Source organism: Oncorhynchus kisutch, linkage group LG8 (assembly GCF_002021735.2).
Source record: "Oncorhynchus kisutch isolate 150728-3 linkage group LG8, Okis_V2, whole genome shotgun sequence".
NCBI lineage: Eukaryota > Metazoa > Chordata > Actinopteri > Salmoniformes > Salmonidae > Oncorhynchus > Oncorhynchus kisutch.
In genome coordinates, this window is record NC_034181.2 from 47454560 (window position 1) to 47476943 (window position 22384).

The 22384-nt window shown below is 41.9% G+C and overlaps 1 protein-coding gene across 6 annotated transcripts in view; it reads right to left on the reverse strand.

Moving 5' to 3' along the window:
* Window positions 1-17078: 17078 nt before the first annotated feature.
* The window catches only part of LOC109895597 (semaphorin-6A), a 92573-nt gene continuing 87267 nt past the window's right edge, over window positions 17079-22384 (reverse strand). For all 6 annotated transcript variants that reach the window (XM_020489430.2, XM_031830453.1, XM_031830452.1 and 3 more), the window contains one exon: window positions 17079-20590. In XM_020489430.2, the coding sequence (XP_020345019.1) occupies window positions 19473-20590 (1118 nt within the window). In that variant the 3' untranslated portion in view covers window positions 17079-19472. The remainder of the gene's footprint in view (window positions 20591-22384) is intronic.

The following is a 22384-nucleotide window of genomic DNA, read 5'->3' on the forward strand; positions in this document are numbered from 1 at the left end:
TTTACTGTCTTGCAAAAGTAGTATTGAATTGTGTTTGGTTGACAACGCAGCCTTCTCTCAGCACATATCAAAGCTGCAGGCTAAGGTGAAATCTAGACGTGGTTTCCTCTATCATAATCACTCTTCTTTCACCCCAGCTGCCAAACTAACCCTGATTCAGATGACCATCCTACCCATGCTAGATTACGGAGACATAATTTATAGATCGGCATGTAAGGGTGCTCTCGAGCGGCTAGATGTTCTTCACCATTCGGTCATCGGATTTGCCACCAATGATCTTTATAGGACACATAACTGCACTCTATACTCCTCTGTAAACTGGTCATCTCTGTATACCCATCGCAAGACCCACTGTTTTATGCTTATTTATAAAACCCTCTTAGGCCTCCCTCCCAATCTAAGATACCTACTGCAGCCCTCATCTTCCACACCCTTTCTTCTTGTCACATTCTGTTAAAGGTCCCCAAAGCACATACATCCCTGGGTCCATTCCTTTTTTCAGTTTGCTGCAGCTAGCGACTGGAACAACACTGCAAAAAACACTCAAACTGGACAGTTTTATCTCCCCCTTTTGTTCAAAGACTCAATCATGGACACTTACTGACAGTTGTGGCTTCTACGTGTGATGTATTGTTGCCTCTACCTTCTTGCCCATAGTGATGTTGTCTGTGTCCAATAATATTTGTACAATGTTATGTGCTGCTACCATGTTGTGCTGCTACCATGCTGTGTTTTCATGTGTTGCTGCCATGCTATGTTGTTGTCTTAGGTCTCTCTTTATGTAGTGTTGTGGTGTCTGTCTTGTCGTGATGTGTGTGTTGCTCTATATTTTATTTTATTTTGAATTTTTAATCCCAGTCCCCGTCCCCGCAGGAGGCCTTTTGCCTTTTGGTAGGTGGTCATTGTAAATAAGAATTTGTTCTTAACTGACTTGCCTAGTTAAATACAAATAAATATAAATACACAACTATAAAAATGTAAAGGAGATGTATCCACTGCTTGGACAATTCCATCTAAACCACTGGCTTAATCCTGTATTTTTTAAATTACATTTTTGGTTGAGATGGGAGGCGTTAATCCAACACATCATTCGTTAACTTGTCGACAAGTTAATAGGCTACTTAGGCCTTTTTCTCTCTTCTTTCGGTTATTTGAAAACAAAATAATCTCTAAAATATTGTTATTTTTTTAAACAAGCCATAGAAAGTTGGTTGCAATTTCGGTTTAATCCACCTGAAAAGACCGAACAAATAATACAACAAATATTGTGGTTAAACTCAAATATACTAATTGATAAAAAAATGTTTTATTTTATTATAAAAATGTATAATCTTTGTAAATTATATCATAAATAGGATTTTTGGAGTTATGTCACACACACAGCTAACACAGATACATGTATAACATACGGGGACTGTAAAATGTATTTTGGTTCAGAAATTTTGTGAAATAGCACAGTTACAAATACATGGCAAATAGAAATCAAACATAGAAGGCCAGGACTAAAAACAAACTAAATATAACTATTGAAAAATATATTGTGTCCGTAAAATGTACAGTTGAAGTCGAATGTTTACATACACTTAGGTTGGAGTCATTAAAACTCATTTTTCAACCACTACACACATTTCTTGTTAACAAACTATATTTTTGCCAAGTCGGTTAGGACATCTACTTTGTGCATGACACAAGTAATTTTTCCAACAATTGTTTACAGACAGATTATTTCACTTATAATTCACTGTATCACAATTCCAGTGGGTCAGAGGTTTACATGCACTAAGTTGACTGTGCCTTTAAACAGCTTCAGTAAATTGGAGGTGTACCTGCGGATGTATTTCAAGGCCTACCTTCAAACGCAGTGCTTTGCTTGACATCATAGGAAAATCAAAGAAATCAGCCTTCAGACTTCAGAAAAAAGTTGTAGACAGCCACAAGTCTGGTTCATCCTTGTCTAATGAAACAGAAATAGAACTGTTTGGTCATAATGACCATCGTTATGTTTGGAGGAAAAAGGGGGATGCTTGCAAGCCGAAGAGCACCATCTCAACAGTGAAGCATGGGGGTGGCAGCATCATGTTGTGGGGGTGCTTTGCTGCAGGAGGGTCTTGTGCACTTCACATAATAGATGGCTTCATGAGGCAGGAAAATTATGTGGATATATTGTAGCAACATCTCAAGACATAAGTCAGGAAGTTAAAGCTTGATCGCAAATGGGTCTTCCAAATGGACAATGACCCCAAGCATACTTCCAAAGTTGTAGTAAAATGGCTTAAGGACAACACAGTCAAGGTATTGGAGTGGCCATCACAAACCCCTGACCTCAATCCTATAGACATTTGTGGGCAGAACTGGAAAAGCGTGTGCGAGCAAGGAGGCCTACAAACCTGACTCAGTTACACCAGCTCTGTCAGGAGGAATGGACCAAAATTCCCCCAACTTATTGTGGGAAGCTTGTGGAAGGCTACCCGAAACGTTTGACCCAGGTTAAACTATTGAAAGGCAATGCTACTAAATACTAATTGAGTGTATGTAAGCTTCTGACCCACTGGGAATGTGATGAACAAAATTAAAGCTGAAAGAAATAATTCTCTCTGCTATTATTCTGACATTTCACATTATTAAAATAAAGTGGTGATCCTAACTGACCTAAGACGGGGTATTTTTACTATGATTAAATGTCAGGAATGTTGAAAAACTGAGTATAAATGTATTTGGTATGGTGTATGTTAACTTCCGACTTCAACTGTATATAGTATGTATAAGCTGAAAGTAGAAGCCTAAGTGTTGTTGTTTAATAGTTTACTCCAATTAGGGGAGCGGTGGTAGGGTTTGCGGGGAATAATAAAGAAAAAATATATAACATTTTTTAAAACTTTTTAGTATTGGTCACCTGTTGGAATTGAATCCACAACCCTGGCATTGCAAGTGCCATGCTCTACCAACTGAGCCACACTGGACAAACATGCAAAACACTTTAAAGACAGTTCACCCATTTTGAATGCTATATTGATTTTATGCATTTCTGAGTGATGTTCTATCGGTTCCCTGGGTCATTCCATGTTTTCATGTGTATCATGAGTTATTGGCGTTCAAGCAGGCAGAAATCCCGCCGGTATTACGTAGCGCTGTGATGAAGTCGCTCTCACTACACTGGAGGTTAATAAGAATACGATTTTTAGATAGTGAAAATGTCTATCATACATGTAAGATTTCAATACTTGCCGATGTCAGGATGTATTCCTTCGAATGAGCCATTAATAATATTTTGGAGATTTTCCTGCCTCGAGAAATGTGTAATTTAATGGAGGGTCTTGCACATTTTTCCTTTACTCCAGGGTGCATTGCACGGTGCAGTTGCCACAGATATTATAGAAAGGAAATAGGTATGCAATAAATGAAGGAACGTGTAACGCCCCACCCAGCAGTCTGGTGACCAATGGCGTTCATGTTGTCATGCTGTGACACGCGGTTACTAAGCTTATCGTCACAGCAAACCCTTCTCAAAGTCAAAGTATGTAATGTCACGATTCCAATGCTATACGATACTACAGATAAGTTAATTATCTCATATCTTTGAAAAGATGCGTAATGTTGTACTTCTTGTTGGACAAAATTTGTTCTAATGTTGTGTTTTTGAGCTAGTGCCCAATAGACTCCCATTCACTCCTTGAAGGAGAGCTCTCTGAGTTTGATGTAGCAAGGGCAATGTTTCCCATCTCCTTAAAAGTAGATCTGCCAATACGAATGTTAGACTTCACTATGTGAGCCACATCGATCTGCAGGTTGAACATGGTGAGATTGTAGACTCCTAAATTGATAGTGCATTTTGTTTTTACAGCTAACTAGCTACGTTACATGCTGATATTGTATTTTGTATTATTGTGTGTAGCTACATTTGCTACCTAGCAAACCAGCCAGCCATTAGAGAGAGCATTGCACTGTGGATGTTGTAGTCAACTTGAGCTGCAAAAATGTCCACAATGATTTTCCATGTTGCTATCCAACTTTATTATAAGAACAAAATAAAAATGTGTTCACAAAAAATATTGTTCACACATGTTATTGTTATTTAACACTGTAAATGAAAGGAATTATGGTTTTGGGTGGATTTTTCCTGTAAGAGGTTATTTACCCACCCCTGTGTCAATTGAATTAAGGTAATACAAAAATCCACATCAAAATCCATCAATTTAAGCTAGAGATATTTGTTTTTTTGCATGGGTTGCATCTCAATCCACCACAATTGCCTATATCAGTATTTCGCATCAGTGGTGGAAGTGGCAGAGCTACACTGCTGTTTGTCAGACCAGGAGACATCCCAAAAATGGGTCTTCTCATGAAAACGGCTGTAGCATCAGAAAAACCTATGCTAACAAATGTGAAGACTATATGGAAAGGTTAGACTCTCATGAACACAATAGTGTCACGGGACTCGTCTAAAGGTAACCCGGTACAGGTAAAAAAATAAATAATGGAAGTATGGAGGTAGTTTTGTTCAAACAAAAAAAGGGGTTAAATATGTGTCCAAAAAACTACAATATTTCCAGAGCTTTCTTATATCTCCTTGCCGCGGTATCTCTGTATATTCAAATAGTTTGTTGCCCGTAGCTTACGCCTGTCCATACCATAACCCCACCGTCACCATAGGGCACTCTGTTCACAATGTTAACATCGGCCAACCGCTTGCCCACACAACGCCATACACGTGGTCTGTGGTTGTGAGGCCAGTTCGACGTACTAGTTACCATCATGACATAATCATTGTGGTAGAAATTTCACCCTCAAAACAACAGTTTATGTAGATAATTTTTTCTCCAAATCCAATGTATTTTCCACCAAGATTCCAAATCACATTGTCGCCACGTTACGTTAAAACAACATCCTCAACTCTCTCTCTCTCTCTTTCTCTCTCTCTCTCTCTCTCTCTCTCTCTCTCTCTCTCTTTCTCTCTCTCTCTCTCTCTCTCTCTCTCTCTCTCTCTCTCTCTCTCTCGCTCTCTCTCTCGCTCTCTCTCTCGCTCTCTCTCTCGCTCTTTCTCTCGCTCTTTCTCTCTCTCTCTCTCTCTCTCTCTCTCTCTCTCTCTCTCTCTCGCTCTCTCTCTCTCTCTCGCTCACTCTCACTCACACACACCAGAGTTTAGTCTACCCCCACAGCATCCATATTATTACACACCAGCTAATCCTGTTTCACAAATCCAAGTACCTATGGTTCCCGAGAGAAAATCCTATTGCCAAATCCTCACATTTTTCCACCTGTTTACCATAAAAGAATCCTTCACTCCAGAATCTTTGTCTTTATGCAGCTTCCTAATACTGAAATCTACCCCATACCATGGTCTCCCGAGTGGCGCTGCGGTCTAAGGTACTGCATCTCAGTGCTAGAGGCATCACTACAGACCCTGGTTTAATCCCAGACTGTATCACAACCGGCTGTGATTGGGAGTCCCGTCGTCCGGGTTTGGCCGCGGTAGGCTGTCATTGTAAATAAGAATTTGTTCTTAACTGACTTGCCTAGTTAAATGAAAATGTTGTCCAACTTTACTACTTGTTATTTTGGCCTGCTGTTCAGTGCCTGCCTTGCACACCCACATACATAGTCTTTGCTTGAGTCTGTGTGTTTGGCTGTTTGCTGTAACTAACTTGCTTGTTTATTTATTATTCTGTTCATTTATTTATGCAGGAATTAAGTATTTATGGGTCTTTATTCTGTCCTGTGTAATATGAGTGTGTCTCCTAATTTGGAAATTAACAAATCTTTCAATAGCCAGATGATGCCGTCTTCACCCAAAGTGGAAGGACAGCTGTTACAGGACTGCTGTGCCAAACGCAATTTATTAAGTAGTGTGCGTACGTGCATGCGTGTGTGCCTGTAATTGTGCCTGTGTGCGCCAGTCATTCTTTCTGCCTGTGTCCCTGTTTGTGCTTGCGTATTTGCTTGCCTGTACTGTAGCTGTCATGCGATTGCATGCTTCCTTGTTTGTGTTTGCGTGTGTGTTTGTGCGTATGTGGGAGGATATTGTGGGATGAAGAGCAGATTAAGGAGGTGTGTCATTGCTTCTAGGCAGGGAAGTGTGCATGTGTATGAGTGTGCTAATGAGATTGACAGTGCTGGTTTGGAGCCATGCCGCTTGCTGTGCTCACACACATGACACACTACCTCCCTCAGCGCAGCTCAGCCAAGCCCTCCCCCTCACTAACCCCTACTCTCATCCCCCTTATAACCTTATTTTACTGGGACTTTCTCAGAAACAGGCAATTAGAACTGTATTCATCTCATTACACTTCTGTAGACTTGAATGTTAGACCATGCAAAGAAAATATTAGTCTTCAAATTAGTAGTCCTAGAATTTGATGACTGTTTTTGGCATGGTCTCTAATGGTCATGATCTTTAACTGTTACGGTCATGGTCTTTTACAGTATTTCACTGATGTTATAGATGTGACACAACTCATCGACTTTGAGTTAATAAGTTGCATAATGTTACGAACCGTAATGAGTGAGACAAAGCGGAGATGAAGAAATAACAAAAATATATTTATTAAGCAATATATATAAGCTATAAACAAGTGACAATGGTGTGTGTAGTCAGTAGTGTAAGTGAGTGGATGAGTGCATAGATGATGATAATGAGGGGTGTTACGAGGTGCCAAAACAAATGAACACAAAGAAGCCCTAAAATGCCACAACAAAAATGTGTGTCTGTGTGGAGAGTCTCCTCGATGTATGGGGGAAAGGTATATTTATCCCCGGGACACACTCATTTCGCTGACAACCCTTCCAGCTCCGCCCACTGACATCCTAATAAGGAAAATAAGAGCAGCGAGAAAGAATACGTTGAGACAGAGTGGGAGGGACGTCACAATAAGATCATGCATATTGCACGTTTTGCCTACACTACTAATAAAATACTTAATTATGGTAAATAAATAGCTACTAAAGTAGGCTATATTGTCTGATGAACATTTTCCGGTAACATGTTGACGCAGTGGATAAAAGAGCTTTGTTGCTGTCAAGCTAAAGCAAGTTATAGCTTAGCGTGCTCTCAATGCTGCAGTAGCGATTATGGTTAAATATTACTGTGCACCAGTAAAAGGATCATCCATTTACTGCAGAAGAGTTCATTCCTATTTCTGTGATGCTACTGTGCTATGATCGCCTCATGGACATGTCACAATATTAACAGTTTTGAAGCATGTGTGCGAGACAAGAGCCACAGTTCTCTGCTAAACGAGTAAGTCTGACAACACATAGACTCTGCAGTGCTTACAGTCTACTCTACATAATGCCATAATGTGCTTGGCTGAGGCACTGCAGGGTCGGCAGCTGCGTGAGGTGTGAAGTAACTTAACGTGCATGATGGAGAACGCTTTCCAGCGAGCATGATTACTACCCATTCAGCCAATGTGAATTACCATTCCACTGCGAACACCACTTAATTTCGACATGGAAATGTGGGTAATATTTGGTTGCGACGGCCAGAAGTTTGTTGAATTCCCCAATGTGTTATCACTATACTTTCAACCATCTAAAATCATCAAAAATTCCAGTGGAAAAAACTGTCTGATTTTTGGTTTAGTTGTCATGTGATTGTTATCACTGTGCAACAAAGTTCAAATGGGAGTACAATGTCAGATATGTTGTATCTGCACAATAACTTAGTGTTCTCACTGTGCTTCATCTATTAACAACCAAATGACCTGGAATGCAGTTGAGATTACATCAAAGGTACGTAGTGCAAGCAGGGCCCTAGCTACATACATGAGGCCACCAAATAATACAAATAAAATGTAGGGACTCAGTCGGGGTCTAAACTTACTTTTGAGATTTAGAATATTAGAATACATAAGGTGCAATTTCAAAACTTGGTTGTGCATCAGCAGTTTACCTCTTATATGTCACTCACTGACAGTCACTTAATGAGCCCACGGCAGTTTTAAGATTGGCAAATTAGTGTAGTTAGTCTAGCCAGCTATATAAACTTGTAGTAATCATGGCCGAATTACCGACCGGGCATGCGGGGCATGTGCCCAGGGGCCCAGACTTCCTGGGGGCCCTCATTGATTTTGTTATTCACTCTCATTCGGATATCGTATTAACATTTGCAAATGCTATGTAGGGCTAAATAGTATCATTAGGATATATGGCTTATAGAGTATGGTTAACTTTAATTTGCTCTGGTAAACCTACCCTTTGCAATGACTTCGATGGCAACTGTGAATCTGCACCGAACAAAAATATCAACTCAACATGTCAAAGTGTATGAACCTCGACTTTGTGCCCGGAGGCATTGCTATGCTGAAACAGGTAAAGGGGCCTTCCCCAAAATGGTTGCCGCAAAGTTGGAAGCACAGAATCGTCTAGAACTGGCCTGGGCAATTCCAGGCCTCGGGGGCCTGATTGGTGTCGTACTTTTCCCCCATCCCTAGCAAGGGTACATTCTTCAGCGTGCCCCTTGTGTTAAAGAATATATGTTTTTTCCAATAACTGGGAGGATTTCATCTGCTTAGTACAGATTTGTATTCTGAAATGTATAATTGAAATAGAGATCCAGAGAAGCAGTTTGAAGTATTGAAATAGAGATACAGAGAACTAGATTGCAATATACACTGAGCGTACAAAGAATTTGTCCTTAACTGACTTGCCCTGTTAAATAAATGTTAAATAAAAAGATGAAGACGAGGAGACCGGTTACAGAAGTTTTTTTAAGCCTTGAGACAATTGAGACATGTATTGTGTATGGTAGATAGTAGGTGCCAGGCGCACTGGTTTGAGTTTGTCAAGAACTGCAACGCTGCTGGGTTTTTCATGCTCAACAGTTTCCCATGTGTGTCAAGAATGGTTCACCACCCAAAGGACATCCAGCCAACTTGACACAACTGTAGGAAGCATTGGGCCTGTGGAACGCTTTCAACACCTTGTAGAGTCCATGCCCTTACGAATTGAGGCTGTTCTGAGGGCAAAACATGTATTGATTATGATAAGAAGTTTATGACACCAGTAATTCACTGTACTGAGAAAAATAATATTAATAGACAAGCATTATATATATATATAAAAAAAAAGAGGAGGCACTACAGAAATACCATAGATATTCTCAGACTGCTTAGAGAGGTTAACTTTATGAATGGAGACATGTTTTCTGATGCACATTAACATGGAGTCAACCAAGAGTCACATCTTTTATTAATTCAGACTATTTAGTGAAGTTTTCATTTATTTAGTTGTTTTCAGGGAAAAGCTCCAGGACTCCACCGCAGGGGGGAGGAGGGCAGATTGACCCCAGGGAACATTGACTCAGTCTGGGCTGAAGGGCTGCCTCTGAGGCCCCCCACCAGACATCATCCATGGCCCCTCTAGATCAGTCTAGATGAAGACACACGGGTCTCTATCTCCAGTCCACCAGCCGAGACAACGTTATCCCTGGATGCACTATAATCCTAGCTATATTTGTTACTTCATTATGCACGGCTGTAAACCTCACTAGCCAGCCCCATTAAAAAGCACCCCTCTGGGCCTCCCAGGTGGCGCAGTGGTCTAGGGCTCTGCATCGCAGCGCTAGCTGTGCCACCAGAGACTCTGGGTTTGCGCCCAGGCTCTGTCGCAGCTGCCGCGACTAGGAGGTCCGTGGGGCGTCGTCCGGGTTAGGGAGGGTTTGGCCGGTAGGGATATCCTTGTCTCATCGCCCACCAGTGACCCCTGTTGGCGTGCTGGGCACAGTGCGCGCTAACCAAGGTCGCCAGGTGCACAGTGTTTCCTACGACACATTGGTGCAGCTGGCTTCCGGGTTGGATGCACGCTGTGCGGCTTGGTTGGGTTGCGTTTCAGAGGACACATGACTATCGACCATCGTCTCTCCCGAGCCCGTACGGGAGTTGTAGTGATGAGACAAGATAGTAACTACTAATAATTGGATACTACGAAACGGGAAGAAAAAGGGTCTAAAAAATGTAAAGTTAAAAAAAGCACCCCTCTGACTGTTCCATCTAGTCAGGGCGGAGGAAATACATAACATTATCTGGGTGTAGTAGGAGATGTACAGCCAGCCTGCCCGGCCTTATCATGTATCTGTAGATGTGTGCGGATAGCAGTTGATCTCCAGAGGCGTTAAGAGATGGCCCATTAGAAGGTGATCTTCTCGGTACTGTGCAAAGCTGTCTAAAGGTACACTACTTCACTTCCTGAAGGGAGTCAGTTCAGGCCTTGTGCTACTAGCCTATATGTACCATAGAAGCCTGGTGAGAGCGGCTGTGATGTGTGCTTTGCCGTAGTGGATCAGCTGCATTGTCAGCATAATGAATGCAAGTGGACAAGCATGCATGCAAATGGGGCCCTGGCTGAGAACAGCTGGGGAGATGGGGAGGGAGAGGACAGACCCCTGGGAGGTTTAACCCACTCATCTATTATGGATGAAGAAGAGATGGGGACGGAGGACGAGACAGAACCCTAGCTAGCTCACAGCTGGGAACCAACCAACGCATGCCCTGGTCATGGTATTCAGCCCTACTATCTCACACATCACACATCATCAGCACAGCAACACATCTGAGAACTCACACATTATGATTCACATGGACCTGCATTAGTGCATGGAGAGGGAGATGTGTGACATATTTGGAAAAAATAGTAAATCAATTCTGGAAAAAATTGTGCAGAATTAATGTAGATATGCAACATCAATTTTTGCTCACATTGATATTTCAGAGTTAGATAGGACCTATATAGCATGATTGCATACAAAATAATTCAACAATACATTGTGTATTAAATCAATGGAATTGCGGTAATAAATCATTCTCCCCTGTATCTATCAATGATCTGTCACTTTAATGGTTGTGAGCAAACAATGAACAACCCTTAACAATAATCTCCATAATAATTACAAGAAAAAATAGCAATAAGTGATGGGATAAACGTCTCCAATGGGTTTGGCTCTGATCATATTGTTATGAGGATGAGTTGTCTCAGGCACTCACTCTGCGCTCCCTAATGAGCCTCAGACCAGGGTTTGTGTCCCAAATAGCACACTATTCCCTATGTAATGCACTATTTTTGACCCATGCACACAGGGCTCAATATTAAATGTCAAAAGTGACTGATGATCTACCTAGAATCTGTCTGGCCCTTTGAACTCCCTTGTAATGACATGAAATAGGTTTGACACAGAAATTACAATAAGGACTTAGTGTGGTATAAGCACTTTATTATAAGACAATTGGTTTGCGGTCAGATAATCACAAATGAGACTAAAGAGTTGATTTATTCATTAAATCCTTTAGTCATGCATGTGCTACAGTAAATTATTTAATATTCAGTGATTTTGATTGTAAGCTCTTGAATTTTGGGGCTGTGATGACTTGAACTTCAGTCATGTCTCCATATTTGGGAATCGAAATCCTCCCAAACACACTTGGCAGTCTATCAAAATCTCTGAATTAATTAATTTCCACACATAAAAACATAGTCATGCCAAAATCATAACGATGATACCTAACCTTGTACCAGGCAACTTCGAAATCTTTCATCGGTTCCGGAAATAAATCTCATCCATGAATTTCCATCCTGTGTGACATAAAAATCAATGGGACTGCTCCATGCCGGGCCACCTCTGGCGTATAATTACGACACTGGTGACCTCCAGCTCCTCAGCCATCCTCCACGAGTGATCTCCTCAGCCCTGGGTGACCCTGGCCACAGCTGTACCCCCCTGATTATAGCAGAGACATAGAGACATAGAGAGAGAGAGAGTCTGTCTGTATCTGTTTGGATGGGTGTGTGCCGGGAGGGGACAGACATGACAGCCGTTCCCCACACCGCCAGGATCAGGTGACAGGGGTGGTGGCAGGCAGAGAAGGAAGGGGGAGGGGTGATGCACGAGGAGCCATTATTCACCATGTCTGTCTGCGTGTCCAGTGGGGCTGTATTCCAACAGGGTGCAGGCCTGGCCAGATAGTTTAGTTTTTGCTCGTCACACATCATGTGACTACTTCCAGGTAATCCTTGGAATGATTATTAACAATGAGTTGTAATGTGTAGTAAATATAGCAGAGCATCATAGCAGCACGGCAGGCAGCGGCACGGGGCAAGGTAAGGCAGGTACATGGTGTAGCTAGCAAGGGTAATCTCAGCTTTGGAACAGATGCCAAGTTGAAAATCATTTCACAACATTGAAGAACAATACATCTTGACAAGTAGCTAGGGTTTTTGCAATTTGGTGTTGTTAGACCTCTTCACACCACACGTTTCATCTCACTTTCTTAGCCTGAGAATTGAAGAGAAATCAACACAAGGTGCTTGAATCCAAGGTCAATGATATCTTTCCACTATACACCTGGGAGATAAACAAACAAACACACACACACACACACACACACACACACACACAGCAAGTCTGGGTACAGAGACATCAGACAAGGCCTGATAGCAGAGGGGATGTCACTGTGGCGGCAGGTAGCCTAGTGGTTAGAGCGTTGGACTAGTAACTGAACGGTTGCAAGATCAAATCCCTCAGCTGACAAGGTAAAAATCTGGTGTTCTACCCCTGAACAAGGCAGTTAACCCACTGTTCCAAGGCTATCAATGAAAATAAGAATTTGATCTTAACTGACTTGCCTAGTTAAATGAAGGTAAAAAACAAACATGTGTGCAGTAAGTGATTCCTATTAGTGGAATGTTGGTGGATTAGCTCTGTTCATTCAGGACTCTGTAATTGGTTGTTCAAGTGTCTGGTTGTGTATAATGTTGTTTGTTTTGTCAGTTTGAGATAATGGCATGGAAGTGCAAACCACAAGTGTCTGACCATTGTAGAGTTCTTTGTGTCAATTTTGTTTGCAGACAAAAGTTTTGCACTAGGCAGTCGTGAGTATTTTTTTGTGGCCCTATCTGAAGTTAGGTGAGATGTTTCCCTGCATGTGTTTGTGTCCTATCAATCATACCAGCTCCAACTATGTGTCTGTATCTCAAATGGTATTTGGCATCCTTCGATGAACATGTTTGGTAGACTTTCGGACAAGACAGGTGGATGAATGATTCTGGTGCCAGTTCTTCTTGACTTTAATATGCCATGCCAGATAATGTGTTCATAGTCCTTTGTCATTGCCATACATTTCACCATATCCTTGAAGGCACGCACAGCCACCGTGCTGGTGACATGCTCATTAATAATTTCCGTGACTGTTTGTCAGTGTACTTTACTACTCTAGCTGACGCAGTTCTCTGAAAAGAGTAAGGCAAAAAATGATACCAAATAAATATGAAATGATCCTTTATATAAAATAAATAAATCATGGAACAACAAAGCCATAGAACAACATACATCTTGAAATCAGAGAAATGGAAACAATGTGATAAAACCAGTGTAGGAAATGTAATTTTCACAACCAATTTTCAGTTACGTGATAACTTTCACATTTCTATGTTTCTTTTAGTTTTGTGTCAGTTGAGTGAGGTGCAAGTTTCTCCACATCGCTCCTTTGACCTCCCACTCTACCACTTTTAATTACAACAGGAAGGGGAACAGTGGTCAGTCTGCGCTTTCCAGCTATACATACTCTTAACAACATTCAGTCACAATTTATCAGAGTGGTCATCATAATGCAAACTGCCATTGGGATGACCGGCAATAATCCCAGTCAAACCAGATATCTGACTATTACCCATAATCATGAGGCATGAAACAATCATTAAGATCTATTATTTCACACTTCTCAAACCAGGTGCTTGTTCCTGATCATGCTACAAAATGGACTGTCATGTGAAAGACCCTTGGAGTGGCCATCAGAATGCCCAGAAAACACTGTCATGATTTGAGGTCTGAGTTCTTCCTGACCATGCAACCTTACCAGGAAAAACTCTGGGCCCCTTTTATATTCAATAGAATAGGGTCTTCATTTAATCATGACAGTGTTATGAGGACATTGTGCTGCTCCTAGTCAGGTTTCAGCGTATAAACCTATTCTGAGGATTACCCCCTGCTCCTGTTAGATAGAGCCAGTCAGTCACTCCCAGTCCTAGGCAGTGGCTTCTGAGTGAGGGGGAGGACCATGTCCAAGTCCCCCTGCTCTGCTCTGTTCTACTCCCTCACGTCACCCGTGGGCATTGTTTTGATCCCCCTGCCAACCATTATGCTAAGCCACATGTGTGCTCAAGATTTGCACTGAATGCCTCTTCTCTCCTCATTCCCATAGTTCATTCCACTCTTCCCACCACCACCATGAAGCCCTCAAATTAAACCATGGAACAGCCCTGTCCTGCACATGTCACATCAACCTTCCCTCTTTTTTATTTGTGTTCTAAAATCTCAATGCCACAGTAGTAGTACCTAATTGTCAAGGGGCATGCTCTTCTTCTTTTGTGTGATTCTGATAGAGATTTCTCAGGGACGTTGCATCTTGAGTACGCATGATATGGGTATTCATATAAACAATCATTATGTGCCAGCCACCAACATCATAGATTCTTGTTTTACATTCCATTCTCAGGTTTGCTTTGTGTTAGGTTTTCCTCCTGTGGTTTGGGCTAGCAGGAGGTAGAATAGGGTAGAGGACTTAGAGACCGTGCTTCACAATCATATACTGTAAAATAGACACACAATACCATTATGAGAAATAAACCACAACAAACCAGTGATAATTATCATTAAAGGGGCCATTGGTGGTTAATGACTTGTTGAACTGTATTAATTCAAAGGGACATTAAGAGGGACATTGTTGTACTGTATAGTCTCTGTGATGGTTACTCTTTTGGCTGAAACAGTGGACCAGTGGCAGGGAATGTCACACATACTAAGAGGATGTAGGGCATTAAGAGATGTATCAGAAGGGGGAACTGATAGCTGGATGAGAGGTCAAGGATTACTCCACTAAGCTTGTTGTGACCACAGATTGTGGGGCAGCAGTACTCAAAATGAGCACAGAGCCTTGCCAGCACGAATTGGAGACGTGGTGGTGGAAGGTGGGGTGTTATGTCTGCGCTTGTGCGTTTACTGGCAAACACTTAAGCTATCGAGTAGTCCAACCGTTGTCTCACAGTAGATCACAATCCAAACAGAATTCCCATAGATTTTTTTTCTTCCAGGAGAGTATTTATAACATGCAGCAAATTACATGCCTATTTTTCTTTGTCCATTATCTGATGCACTATATATACAAAAGAATGTGGACACCCCTTCAAATTTATCCACTTTGCTGACAGGCATAACATACAATTGACCACACACCCATGCAATCTCCATAGACAAACATTGGCAGAAGAATGGCCTTACTGAAGAGCTCAGTGACTTTCAACTTGACACCGTCATAGGATGCAACCTTTCCAACAAGTCAGTTTGTCAAATTTCTGACCTGCTAGAGCTGCCCCGGTCAACTGTAAGTGCTGTTATTGTGAAGTGGAAATGTCTAGGAGCAACGGCTGAGCCGCGAAGTGGTAGGCCACACTAGCTCACAGAATGGGACCGTCGAGTGCTGGATCTCGTAGGGAGTAAAAATCGTCTGTCCTCGGTTGCAACACTCACTACCGAGTTCCATACTGCCTCTGGAAGCAACGTCAGCACAATAACTGTTCGTCAGGAGCTTCATGAAATGGGTTTCCATAGCCAAACAGCCGCACACTAGCCTAAGATCACCATGCACAATGCCAAGTGTCGGCTGGAGTGACGTAAAGCTTGTCGTCATTGGACAGTGGAGCAGTGGAAACCTGTTTGCTGGAGTGATGAATCTCGCTTCACCATCTGGCAGTCCGATGAATGGATCTGGGTTTCGCTACCTGCCCGAATACATAGTGCCAAATGTTTGGTGGAGGAGGAATAATGTTCTGGGGCTGTTTTTCATGGTTCGGGCTAGGCCCCTTAGTTCTAGTGAAGGGAAATCTTAATGCTACAGCATACAATGACATTCTAGACGATTCTGTGTTTCCAACTTTGCGAGAACAGTTTGGGGAAGCCCCTTTCCTGTTTCAGCATGACAATGCCCCCGTGCACAAAGCGAAGTCCATACAGAAATGGTTTGTCTAGATTGGTGTGGAAGAACTTGACTGGCCTGCACAGATACCTGACCTCAACCCCATCGAACACCTTTGGGATGAATTGGAATGTCGACTGCGAGCCAGGTCTAATTGCCCAACATCAGTGCCTGATCTCACTAATGTTCTTGTGGCTGAATGGAAGCAAGTCCCTGCAGCAATGTTCCTGGTGGAAAGCCGTCCCAGAAGAGTGGAGGCTGTTATAGCAGCAAAGTGGGGACCAACTCCATATTAATGCCCATGATTTTGGAATGAGATGTTCAACGAGCAGGTGTCCACATAATTTTGGTCATGTAGTGTACATATACATGATCTTACATTACGTTTGGATACATTGTCATTTTATTTCCAGCAATGGCCTGTGAGCACTTTGTCTGTTTATTAGCAGGCCCCTGATCTCTCTCTATGTATTTTTTCCGAAAGCTTTGTTGTTCCTGAACCTATCTGTTTAACTGGTTTAACAAACACAAAGACATATGGTAGATGCATAACATAATGTTTGCTTTGAATTTGTGATGATATGGAGCTGTTCCAGTGTCCTTTTTAAATAACTTACTACGGAAAAGAGCTGTTTGTGTACTTATTGTGCTCTCTACCACTGACTGTATTGCTACATTAGCGGTGAAAATGTGACTCAAAGGTAATAAAAAGGGAATGAACAATACAAGATTGTGAGAGAACAAGGACCCTTATTGTTAGCGTCACATCCTTGTAACCTAATCTCTACGCATTAGTGACTCACCTTCATATCATAAAGGTGTTGTTGGATGAATGACTCCAACCTGTAAACCAGTTAATGGCTCCAGACTGATTCTTATCAGCCTGTTTATTCACACTGAAATACTGCCAACAATTCTCCAAAATATCTTGGATCAACATAACGTAGGTTTTACAAGTGCTACCGCTTGTACTCTAAGCATAAATAAGAACCATATCACAGAAGTTAGCTGTATTTTCCCATAAGTTAAAAGCATTTATCTTTTATCTGTTCTGTTGTACTATCAGAGCAAGCATCTTTTTTATGGCATGTTTTGCGCTCAAATCATGGAAATACAACCATCTTCATGACAATATATATTTTTTTATTACATTTTGCATTTATTAAAGAGAATGTTTTTTACAACATACATTAAGCTGTGAATCAGATGTTAAATGGAGTAGGGCAAAAAACCTTGTGACATCACAATATCTTACAAGCGTACAAAGTTTAAAACGAGTTGAGTCTGTCTCAGTTGCATCTAGCAGTGTATAGCAAGGGTGAAAGACGAAGGCACACACACCAAAGAGACACACTGTCCACAGTAGCTATGTAGACCGTGGCTAGAGATGCAATCTGCACTATTGGGGTGGAAAGTTCAAATGACCTTCCCTTTACTAAACCTAATCTGATCATGATGCATGTCGCAGTCGCTGCAATCGAACCCTATAAGCATCTATGTACACGTTAGTTCAATTAACACATACTGTATATGCCTCAAAAGTGGAAATATTCTACTCGTTCTTCTTGCATTGGCTATGGATGAGAAATAATTGGCTTTCCTCCATTGTAAATGGAAATCTGCTTGAGATCAAGAAACTCACCTATCTACACACAATACTAAAGGAGTGCTCTGTTGATTTGGGGAGATGTGATCAATAAAAATGTGATCAGATTGGTCAATGAAACTGTCATTCATAAGACCTTGATAAAGAGAGTTAGTACAAATTAAATTACTCTAATAGTCCTGGAACATGTGTTTTTAAAAAACATCTCCTAATATTTTTTTTTACTCTTTTCTATCACAGGAACCAGCCTGCTTTTCACTGCCTAGAAACTGAATTGTTATCAACCTGGTGCCATGTCTGTACAGTATACTGGTGTGTTTTTCATATGTTAGTGTTTGATTATTGCTGTGCACCAGCAAGACCCTAAGAGGCCATTTCAAGAACAAACATTAATCCCTCCAATCAAACAGCAAAGTAAAAAATTCAACACACAACAACATCATCGACACTGCCAGCACAACAAAAAGGGTTGCTTTTAAGCGCATCATTGGCACTATCTGAAATGAACCACAAAGAAGAATATGTCTGTATATTTCTAGGGAACAGAATTACAACAAGATCACATTCTTTATTTGCCTTTATCAAACCAGTGAAAGACGACATAAGAAAATACAAAGAGGAGACATAGTTACCAGCTAAAGAAAATGTCACTACTCAGGGTGTAAGGCACAACTTTACATGTGGAAGAGAAACAGGCTATCAACAGATGTAATTCAATCAGAGGACTGCGTGACGTGCCAAGAGAAAACAAGACATTTCAGTATCTGCCAAAATGGCCGCTCTCCACACCTGGCAGAGCGCCCAACATCCTCACGCTTCTCTTTTTCATGTGTGGAATTCCACGTTTTATTCCCTTTGCACTTTTATATGCAAGAGTGAACCTTGTTAATACACAGTGAGCCAGAAGCCAACCGGGAGAGAGAGACTGACTGCAAAACCACAGTGCCAAACGTATGTAGATGCCCATGGAGGAGTGATCGAGGGAGTGAGTTTCAGGAGTTCTGCTTTTTGTATTTTTCTGACTTCTTTAACATGGGAGGTTCTGCTCCATCATGTAGGTCCCATCTGGCACAGTTAAATAAATATATCCTCCATACAGAGGTCACATATATCCCAAGCTTCAAAAACCCAAGGCGCTAGAAGACCTGGTGGACCTTTTGTGTCAAGAAAGTTGTACTGGCTCCAGTTGATTGACTTTAAATAATTTCATTCTTGATTAATTCATATTTAAATAACTCTTCTCTATGAGCTTAAAATGTCAGTATTTTCTTCAAAAGCACTTATTAAAAATAAATAAAACAAGCTATTACTATTAACAGTCATGTGTTATTCAGTAACCAATGCAGTAGAAGATTCTCAGACCAAGGCTTTTTTCAACCAACGCAGAACTTGATTGCTGTGTCCAGTAGCTGTAACACTGAGAGGCATTTCACAGTTTTTCACGTAAACTGAAGCTGTCATTCCAGTCAGAGCTCGCTGTGCCCAAATGCTTGCTGGGAGAACACCCCAGTCCTCACTATATAATTGCTCCCCTTTACTCTCACTGTCTATGTGCGTTTAGCAGTCAGTTAAGAAAACAAAACATCAGTCAAGTCATAGTGTTCAAAAGTCCAACACAGCCACCGTCTTGAATGCTACAGGGGTGACATGTTGCTTGTCAATTAAATATTCATGAAAGTAATTTTCTTCTCAGTAGCAAGTGTTCCGTGTTTCTGAGGAACTGGGAGTCAACAGCCTGAGCTCAACATCAACCATTTGTGGAATATTTACACATATATAAAATAAACAAAAAACTTTTAAAAAGTGTGTTGTGTTTGCAGTGTTGTGTTTGCTGTACACTTTTGTCCTTGCTGTACAAGGACAAAAGGAGATGCAATTGTGTTCCCTGTTCTGTATTCTGAGCGTGCTGATTATGTGCAGGAGTCATTGGAATTGACTTTCGTTGAGAGGGACACTAAAGAGGGTTTGGGCGGTACGTCAGGCTTGAGGTGTTTGACCCCGGTCCGGGGCAATGAACCATAAGAGCTCATGCTGGGCTGTCTGGAGTGGGACATCCCCTGGGAATTCATGTGCATGGAGTCCACCCTCTGTGGGGCGGGGGGCGGCGACTCCACGTGGTTAAAACTTTGGTGTCTGGACAGGTGAGAGGAGTTGGACGAGTTGGTGTTGTGCTTTTTGAGGGCAGAGCCTTTCTGGGCACTCATCGGGTAGCCCCGCTTGTACTCATGGCCATAGACGGAGGAGTGCACCTCGAGCCGCTTGCCCATCTGGGGCACGGCAGGGGGGATGGTGAGGGAGGCCTCCCTTTGGGGCACTCGGGGTGGCAGTCCGTCGCTCTCCACCAGGTTGAGGCTGTGGCAGGGGCTCTTTAGGGACTTGTACTCCAGTGTGGCACCCTGGTCACCCAGGCTCATCTGGCTGAGGTCGCTGCGGTGGGGCTGCTCTACATACTCATGCTGGTAGGGCTGCTGATGCTGGTGCTGTGGCAGGGGAAGCACTACCACACTGGGGATGTGGCCTGGAGAGGCCCTCAGGGGTAGGTCAGTGGGGATGACTGGGGAGCCCATGGTTTGCAGGTCCTTGGTGCAGGCATTGATCAGATTCTGGTTCCTCTCCCACTCACGGCTTCCCCGGCTGGGCTTGCGTCGGGGCTGCATGGGGGTGGACTCTGGGGTGGGCATGCCAGCCAGGTCCAGGTGGTGCTGGTCGGCTTTGATCAGAATCTTACCATTGGTGAGGCGGCCGTTGTGCATGAGCGGGGTGAGGATGGCCTCAGGGCGACTGTCCTTGGCCCCGGTCTCAAACAGGCCTGTCAACTTGGTCACGCTGTTCATGGAGCCCCTCCTGTCGTGGTCTTTGTCCTTACGCCCAGACAGCTCAATGTCTCGTCGCCGGTGGTCACACACACAGTAGACGAGGATACCAGAGAAGATGGCACCCATGGCGAAGGCCATGATGACAGCGATGGCCAGCAGTGTGACAGGGACCAGCTGGTCACGCCCCTTCTGGTAACTCTCACGGATAACTCCTGCAAAGACAAGGATGAAATTATTTCAAATATATCAGCAAATTAATTAGTGATCAATGATATAGGTGAAAATCAAATGGTTAAATTAATTGACGAATAAAGCACAAATAATAACGAAGCATTTGTCCTATCTAATTTGTCCTATCTAATTTGTCCTATCTAATTTGTCCTATCTAATTTGTCCTATCTAATTTGTCCTATCTAATTTGTCCTATCTAATTTGTCCTATTTGCAGCAGGACTGTAGACTCTTGTTTTTGAGAAAATGTTATCCGCTTAAATCCAGTCTTACACTTGGCAAAAATCATGTTATGGCTTCTACAAAGAATTAAAAGATGAAACATCGGCAGCTGAAATGAAAAAAATATATTAGATAAATGAACGTTCAAAGGGAAAGCTTATTTTCTTTGATGCAAATGGAACTCGTTTTATATGGCTTTGATACAATCTCATATATCAGAGAATATATTGCATTTATGATTAGACCTCCAAATCAAAGGAGCTGTGTCATAAATTTCTTAGAGGTCACTTTCCAGGAAAATCAATTTTTTTTAAAAGAGGAGAGAAAAAAAGACAGGCGGTTATGGGCTACTAAAGTGATGATTCAATAAAAGTGCAGCAGAAGAGATGACAAGCATCTTGGTCAAAGAAAGGGAGGGAGAAGATACTGCATCAAGTGAAATGGCAGTGGGTTGTTTTTAATAAAAATGGGCCAGCTCCATTAGAAGTCCTCTTCACTATAAACATGGAGAGCGAAATGATAACCTCCAACTCCTTGATGAAAGTGTTACCCAATGCCCATCCATGCTCCTAGAGTTACAGAGCCTTCAGAACTACCATTACCAGAATTACTCACATCATATGTATATACTGTATTTTATACCTATTACACCTTGCCTATGCCGCTCGGCCATCAATCATCCATATATTTATATGCACATATTCTCATTCACCCCTTTAGATCTGTGTGTATAAGGTAGTTGTTGGGAAATTGTTAGACTACTTGTTAGATATGACTGCACTGTTGGAACTAGAAGCACAAGCATTTCCCTACATTCACATTAACATCTGCTAACCATGTGTATGTGACCGATAAAAATTGATTTGACTTGACTTATTCCACATTTTGTTGTGTTACAAGCCTGAATTCAAAATACATTTTTGGATAGATTTTTTTCACCCATCTACACACAATACCCCATAATGACAAAGTGAAAACAGATTTATTGAAAATGAAATACAAAAATATCTCATTTACATAAGTATTCACACCCCCGAGTCAATAATTTGTACAAGCACTTTTGGCATGATTACAGCTGAGAGTCTTTCTGGGTAAGCTTTCCACACCTGGATTGTGCAACATTTTCCCATTATTCATAAAAAAATGCTTCAAGCTCTGTCAAATTGTTTGTTGATCATTGCTAGACAACCATTTTCAGGACTTGCCAAATATTTTAAAGTAGATATATGCCAAAACTGTAACTCAGCAACTCAAGAACTTTCCCTGTCTTCTTGGTAAGCAACTCCACTGTAGATTTGTCCTTGTGTTTTAGGTTATTGTCCTAGTGAAATGTGAATTGTTCTCCCAGTGTCTGGTGGAAGGCAGACTGAACCAGGTTTTCTTCTAGGATTTTGGCTGTGCTTAGCTCCAGTGTAGATTTGGCCTTATGTTTTAGGTTATTGTCCTGCTGAAAGGTGAATTCATCTCCCAGTGTCTGGTGGAAAGAAGACTGAACCAGGTTTTCCTCTAGGATTTTGCCTGTGCTTACCTAAAAAAATTATTCTAATAATAAAT